Raw genomic sequence first — 8,268 nt, 5'->3', positions numbered from 1 at the left:
TATTCTTTGTTTTTCTTTATCTTCCCAGTTATAATGGAGGACCTAGAATATTGTAAGAACTCAATAAAATTTTGTTGATTAATTACCATCTTGCTTATCCTCTTATTGATGCAATCTAAAATTTCCACATTTTCTTAAAATATAGGCCTCAGGACTGAAAGTGAAATTCCACTTGTGAATAAGGCAGAATCCAGTGTAACTATCACCTTCCTAGTTTTCAGTTCTATGCTTCTTTTAATCCAGGTTATATTTCTATTTAGCCATTTTGACTGACATGTCACAGTATTAGATAAAAATTACCTTCTTATTTCTTTGTAATCTTTATTTTGATTTCAAGCAGTAGTTTAACATTTAACTGATTACAGTATTGCCTTGCCTCTTCCTTTTCTGCCTTTTACCCCGTATAACCTAATTTGGGAAATAATCACTTTAGATTTAGATATAATCTAATTATAATCATTTCATAAAATAATTTGGAGTCTCACAGGACTAGTCTCTTTTTTCCTTCATAATTTCCCTTTATATTATTTTGCAGTTCATATAGACTCTTGGATTCTTTATCTCAAGTCACACTCACTGATGAGTCAGAACTCAAACCTTCTCTCAAGATTTTTGAGAGGAATACTTCAAGGAATTATGTTACTTTTCCTCCCATTTTATTAGTTTTTAATCCATTTCTTCATTCCAGTGTGTTCTCTTCAATATAATTTTCAAATTTTCAAATATCATTATTTGATGAAGTGATTAGTTTATAAAATTCTTAAGTAATTGTCATCAATAAGCTTTACAAGGGGATATTTACTGAGAAAATATAGTACAACCAATACTTATAAGATATCGTTTTGGACTATTAGAAGTCATCACCTTTTGGAATAATTTCATTCTGTTCACCAATCTGGTCAGTCTCCTTCAGATGTACTTCAGTTTGTCAAGCTCTTTCCTAATACATTATGTCTAATTGAACACAATACTCCAAATGTGTTCTGGTCATAGCAGAATACAACATGATTATTGTTTCCCTCTTTCCTGTATCCACACCTCCTATGTAGAATCCTACTTTGATTCCATATTCTAACTTGGAGGGGTCTCTGGGTGCTCAATAGTTTTTACCAGTGGAATTCAAGATTTCACAAGTTCTTTTCTGTTTGAAGGGCTTTAAATATGGTCCTGGAAAGATATCATACCTATGCTTTGAGAATTTACTTAATTTAATCCAGAGTGGGCCATTGCCAGTAGAGTGACCAGCTGGGATCAAAACTGTTGCTTTCAGAGCTCATGATAGTGGCAGGGGACCTCAAAGGAACCAAATAGTTATCGGGATCACACAATTTTAAGATTGTATATAAATAGGAGTGGAGGTAAGAGGGATGCAACCCTACATTTTAAAGAGACTAATAGTTTACTTTCTGGAAGGTATTAGGATATGTAACGGAAATGCCTTGAAAAGATTTAGAGCAATCAATCAAATTATGTAATTACTTTTGATAGCCACACAGTAAAGGGGAATCTTAGATGGATCAGAAATGGAGTGCATCTTAAAAGAGCATTAATTACATATTGTTATTATCTTTGCGTGTGTACTTTATGGACTTGCTTATAATACCCTGTAGAAGGGGGTTTAGTTGGCTCCTGAGAGCATGTTGGTGATGGTTGTGCACCAGGCCCTTCATTCCTCAGAATCACAATGAAAGGAGACTGTATGACACATTGTTATAAGCCGGAGAAAGTCAAGAGTGTGATGAAAAGGTCCAGGAGTCGAGGACATATCAAGTTTTTGGCCAGTGAGTCCAGTATCTGGTTCTAAGGAAACAGCTTAAAGACCCAGCCTAGCATTAACTGAGACTCAGATTCATTCAATTATACAATAATTGAATATGAACTTAGTGGGAGTGAATGCTATATTAAAAACTGCATTATATTTATACCTACTCTTTCTAACAATCAAGGTGGTATAGAGGAAAGTATGCTCTCCTTCCAGAGATTAGAGAATGGGGAATAGTAGCTCTTTTCTGCTTGCTGTAATCTTCAAAGTAAACATCCCTGTATAGAATCTAATTGATATTATTTGGACAAATGGAACTGGGGTAGTAATCACTGCCAGCTAACGGTAAAGGACCATTCCCTCGGCTGACACTGAGGGGAGATATAACTGACAAAACTCTGAAAAAATAAGACCAGATCATGCCTTTATATAAATATTAACTTAGCTATTATTACTCTAAATGGAATCGGATCAGCAGTTCTAGAGTAATTCTAGAGTAGCTAAGTCATCTCATGCACTTTTTGCTATAAATCATATCATAATACAAAGGGAATTATAGCAATATGGGAAGGGGTTCTGACTTTGCTTTTGTAGAGGCAAAGAAGAGAATTAATTTCCTTATATACAAAGGGAATAATTATTTAATTTAATGATACATTTTTCATTTCATATCACAAAATTTATAAAAATATATTTGCAAAAGACCACTATGAAAATAATTATAGATTATGTATCAAAATCTTTTAATAAAAATGAGGTAGTAGAGAAATACTACAAATAGCTCAACTATCTGAATTTAAATTTTTCAATGAGCATAGGTGTGAAAATGGAAAAATATTTGGAAAATACAGTTCAAGAGGAAGCAATGAAAGGGTCTAAGAGTTTCTAATATAATTGTTTAGTTCATAAAAAAGAGGTTTCATTTACAGCTGATATTGTGTAATTCCTTTGGATCCTATATCTAAGCATGCTATGTCACTCAACTGAACATGGGTAAAGCCTCTGAAGAGAGAACCTAGCCCTCAAATCCACCTTATGTTTTCTGAAAATGTGTAGTTTATACTCTTTTTTTGTAGATCTTTTCAATCTCTATATTTCTCTTAGTGTCATTTTGGGTTCCTCTCTATAGGTTTGGATATAGCATAATCTTTAAGGTAAACCCAAGAATATTGAGAGTTGTTCTTTGGGCTTTGACTCATTAGTGTGACTATGATTTAGGATAAGGATCCAAAGAGTGTATATGAACTGCAAAATAATATAAAGTAGAATATAAAAAAGAGAAAGAGAATCATCGTATCACATTTTAAATTATTCCATGAAATATTTATGATCAGATTAAACTCTACAGTGATTATTTCCCAAATTAAGTTATACTAGATAAAAGACAGAAAAAAAGAACTGAACTGAACAGAACAGAAAAGCAATACAGTATTGAAATAAGTTAAATATTGAACTAGTGCTTGAGATTAAAATGAATATTACAAAGCATCAGAAAAGATTATCCTTATTTAATAGTGTGACATGTCTGTCAGAAGGTCTACTTGGAAATTTGGCCTGAATTAAGAGAAACATAGGATTGAAAACTAGGAAGGTGATAGTTCCATTGGATTTTGCCTGGTTCAGACGTGGAATATCATGTTCAGCTCTGAGGTCCACATTTTAAGAAAACATGAAAAATCTAAATAGCATCAATAAGAGGATAAGCAAGATGGTAATTAATTAACAAATTTTTATTAAGTACTTACAATATACTAGGCACTCTATTATGATTAGGAATATAAAGAAAAGCAAAGAACAATACCTGTCATCTTGGAGTTCATATTTTACTGGAAAGACACTATGTAAATAATTCTGTTGTTGAGTTACCTTCAAATTTTCTTGCCACCACTTGGGGTTTTCTTGGCAAAGACACTAGAATGGTCACCATTTCTTTCTCCAACTCATTTTACAGATGGGAAAATTGAGGTAAACAGTGTTGAGGGACTTGCCCAGAGTCACAGTTAATAAGTTCTGATGGTAGATTTGAACTCATGATAATGAGTCTTCCTGATTCCTAGCCCAGTGCCTTTTCCACGGTGCCACCTAATGGTCCTTGTAAATAGCTTGGTAATATAGAGCAAGTAGATGGAAGATAATCTCAAAGAGAAAATTACTATTAACTTGAAAGGACAGAAAAGGATTCTTGCAGAAAATTGTATTTGAGCTATTTTGAAGAAAGCTAAGGAAACTAAGTGGCTGAGGTGGGGAAGTAAAACATGCCCATGTGAGACTGTCAGTGTAAAGACACAGAAGATAGATGGAGTGTCATGTATGGGGAAAGGCAGATAGTCCAGTGTAGCTAGATTGGACATTGCATGAATGGGAGAAAAGTGTAAGATTAAAAAGGTAAGAAGGGGCCAAGTTGAGAAGACCCTTTAAAAATTTGATGGATATCTTTTATTTTTATTTGAACTAATTTTTTGTAGTATCCTTCACTCTTCAGGTTAACCCAGAAGGAGGACCTTGATAAAAGGAGAGAATATTTATAGCAAATGCTGTAGCAAATACTGGAAATAAGGTAAATGCCCAGTGATTGAGGAAAGACCAAATAAATTGTGGCACAGAAACAATATATATGATAAATACAGAAACATGGAAGAGATTTACATGATCTAATGCAGAATGAGGCAAGATAAGTCAAGAAGAACACAAACAATAAATACAACAATTTAAATGAAAAAGAGTCACCACAATAAACAAATCACAATTAATGCTGCAAGTCTAGGAGAGACCAATCAAACGTCAAAAAGGAGCTATGAGCTATGAGACGACATCTCTCCCTATCCCTTTGCAGAGATAGGAGGTTTGTGGGTGTTGAATAGTGCATGCATTTTTATATTTTTCTGATCAACAATGAAATTAATGTTAAAACAAAAGCATTTTGTTGCCAGATAATTAATTATTCAATAATAATCATAATTATACTAGGTCTTGATAAACAAACAACTTTTGTTTTTATTCTTGTATTCCCCCAAATTTAGCACAGTATCTGGCAGAGAATTTCTAATAAATATTTGCTATATTGAGAAGAATTCATAAAAATAAGCATTTCCTACTCAATAGTTTTCTCAGGGCCCCTTTTACTTCATTGTTCCTTAGACTATAGATCAGGGGATTCAACATAGGGATCATCACAGTGTAGAAAATGGATACCACTTTATTTTCGTTTGTTGAGTAGCTAGACTCAGGCATCACATAAATGAATGTAATGGTGCCATAGTATAGAGTGACTGCTGTGAGGTGGGAGGTGCAAGTTGAGAAAGCTTTGGATCGTCCCTCAATGGAGTTTATTTTTAGGACAGAGAAGAGGATGTATGCATAAGAAATTATAATAATGAACACAGTGATCATAATTACAGACCCAGCAGAAGCGGCAGGAAGAATTTCAGCAAGATCTTCTTGGGCTTGGGAAAGCTCCAAAAGTGGTGAATAGTCACAAAAAAAGTGATTGATCTTATTGGGTCCACAGAAGGACCGATTCAATAAGCAACCAGTAAAAGTCCAAGCATTCACAAAACCTCCCATGTAAGACATGATGAGTAATAGAGTGCAGACTCTAGTTGACATGTTGGTGGAGTAGAGTAGTGGGCTACAGATGGCCACATATCTATCATAGGCCATCACAGCCAATAAGAAGCATTCAGTTGTTCCAAAGGTGGATGCCAAACAATACTGGGCCACACAACCTCCCAGAGGAATTACTATTATGTTCCCAAAGTAGTGCATGAGCATGAGAGGTGTGACAGATGAGGAAAAGCCTATGTCCACAAAAGCCAAATTACTGAGGAAAAGATACATTGGAGTGTGAAGCTGAGAGCTATTTCTGATCAATATAATTATGCTAAGGTTACCAACTAAGGTGACAATGTAGACACCCAGAAATATCACAAAGAGGATGACACGAAGGGTGGGATCATCTGTTAACCCCAAAAGAATGAATCCAGTCACAGCAGTGCAGTTATTGCCAGACATCTGCCTTGGAAAGAGTACCTAGAAGACAGAAGAGAAGAATATTAAAATGGAATACTGAATTAAAATTTGGATATGTTTTTGATGTATGAAGGAAACATTCATTGACTCCCTCCTACATTCCCATTCAACTGTCTCCCTCCCAATACTTTGTTTTCCATGCCATGGCATGATTCTTATAAGCAAAGTAGAGATGAATAAATTTGATCCCTCCATGTATTTCCTGTGACCCAACAGTACTGTATGAACTGCATTTTTTCCCTCTATTTTCTTTTCTTTCTTTCTTTTTTTTCCCCTGACACTGGGGTTAAGTGACTTGCCCAGGGTCACACAGCTAGGAAGTGTTAAGTGTCTGAGGTCACATTTGAACTCAGGTCCTCCTGAATTCAGGGCTGGTGCTCTATCCACTGCGCCACCTAGCTGCTCCCAACATTTGTTTTTATCCAAATGTGTAAATGCTGGTCTGTCAAGTACCATCACTGTTAGTCTCTTTCAAAGATCTACGACATCTCAACAGACCATCTTCCACAATTGAGATATCTACTTCATGTTAATTGACCATGAGGAAAGTTTCAGTTTCCAATATGATCTGTGTGCTCTAAAATAACAAAAGGAGGAAAAGTGTAGAATATGGATTTTCAGCCTTTTCATTTTGCTTTGCTCCTAGAATTTGGAATTCTTGCATAGGTCTCTTGGTATATTAGATATGACAGCTCCAAAGTATTGTAAGAAATTGCTATTTATTTATATTATTTATAAAAACAAACAATGAAAAGCACTTGCTCAACCTGTGGTAACCACATGCAGTTTATGCATAATTTCCTTCAATTGGGAAATAGCTGGGAAAATTGTGCAGAAATGCAGTAAAAGTTTATTGTGTCATAAGAAGTGACAAATATGACCACTTTGGAGTAACCTGAAAACACTTATTAACTGATGGAGAGTGAACTAAGAAGTAGAAGAATAATTTATGTGGTAATCACAATAATCATATGTACATAAATAAGTTTGAATGACCTAAGAATTCAGATTAGTATAGTGATGAGTCATGTCTTCAAAAGACTGGTGAATAAATAATACCTACCATTTATTGGCAAAGAGGTGATAGACTAGAGGTGCAGATAGGGCCAATTTGTTAATACTTTTTCTTTGAAAAAAATATATATGTATGTATATGTGTGTAAGCATGTCTATATATAAGTGCATAATATATGTATATATATTACACACACATGTATTATATACCTTACAAGGAAGGGTCTCTATTGTGATTGGGGACAGGTAGCTAAGTGGGTTAGATCTGGGGGAAAGGAAAGAGCAAGAAAATGTTTGAAAAACATACACACAAAAAAGAAAGCATAGTTGAATGCATAAACTGAGAAATTATTTCTATTCTGCTAAATTTTACATTTAGATAAATTTCTTTTAAGAACCAAACTATTGAAATGTTTGCTTTTGTTCTAAATAAAATAAATTATCATAAATACTTCTTCTTCCTGAAGTGTTCTTATTGCTACCAACTCTAAACTTGTTTTTCTTCTCTCCTTTGTCCCACAAGAAAGAATAAAAATACTAAAATATTGTTCACTTCAGAGAAGAATTTGGTTATAATACTCATTGGTCCAATTGTTTCTCATGATCTCAAAAATGTGTAGAGTGCTGGGTCCATTTTTCAACATCTCCCACCTCACCTTCCTTCTTAATCCTAATTTTCTGACAAAGAAAAGCTGTGCCTATATTCTCCCATTTCCTTCCAGTTAAGAATTCCTTCAAATCATCTCCTTTGATTTTTGCAACAGTCTCTGACAAAGACATAGTTCTTTTTTCAGTTGACCCATTCCCATATATGTCAATCTAAAGCTTCTCCATTGAAAAGCTCCTTTTAATCTTTAATATCTTTATCTATGAACTCCTTCCCTTTTGCCTACAAATTGCCCAAATATGTCCCATCCTTTAAAAATCTTAATTTGACCCTGACATCCTTTCATGTTATCATACTATTTTCTTTTCCAGTCACCTCTCAGAAAGGAGGAAAAATAAACTCCTGTTGAATATAATTATCTCTTCTTATTCACTTATTAACTCTTTGAGATGTTGATTCTGATTCCATCATTCCACTGCCATTATTCCTTTCAAGCTTACCAATTATTTCCTAATTTTCATATTCTTATTTAAATTATTGGAGTGTAAGGTTTGTTTCAGTTTTTGTATTTGAATCCTTAGCACATAGCAAAACGGTTGAAAAATAGAAAGTGCTTGATACATGCTTATTGATTGGTCTCTGTGTGGCATAGAGTATCACTCACTCTTCTTGGATATTTTCTCCTCATGAGTTTTCACGACACAGTTCTCTCCTGATACCCTGATCTATTTGTCTGATTTTTCCTTCGCAACCTCCTTTGCCTAATCATAATCTCTGTGCCACCTCTTAAGGAATCATACATGCACTCTAAGACTTTGTTATAGACCCTCTTTTCTTTTCTTTTTCTATTTCTTTC

At 34.3% G+C, this 8,268-nt stretch overlaps 1 protein-coding gene across 1 annotated transcript; it reads right to left on the bottom strand.

The window, feature by feature from the left end:
* Positions 1 to 4,834: 4,834 nt before the first annotated feature.
* On the bottom strand, positions 4,835 to 5,851 carry LOC141546015 (olfactory receptor 5p57-like). The gene has a single exon (XM_074273484.1). It carries the CDS (start codon positions 5,771 to 5,773, stop codon positions 4,835 to 4,837), a length of 939 nt encoding a protein of 312 aa, XP_074129585.1. The 5' UTR covers positions 5,774 to 5,851.
* Positions 5,852 to 8,268: the final 2,417 nt, after the last annotated feature.

Source organism: Sminthopsis crassicaudata, chromosome 6 (genome assembly GCF_048593235.1).
Source record: "Sminthopsis crassicaudata isolate SCR6 chromosome 6, ASM4859323v1, whole genome shotgun sequence".
NCBI lineage: Eukaryota > Metazoa > Chordata > Mammalia > Dasyuromorphia > Dasyuridae > Sminthopsis > Sminthopsis crassicaudata.
The sequence above is the reverse complement of the archived record's forward strand: the minus strand, read 5'-3'. Positions and strand labels throughout refer to the sequence as shown.

Bases quoted from the DNA above. Each gene is read 5' to 3' on its own strand.
- LOC141546015 (XM_074273484.1), bottom strand. From the start codon at position 5,773: ATGTCTGGCAATAACTGCACTGCTGTGACTGGATTCATTCTTTTGGGG.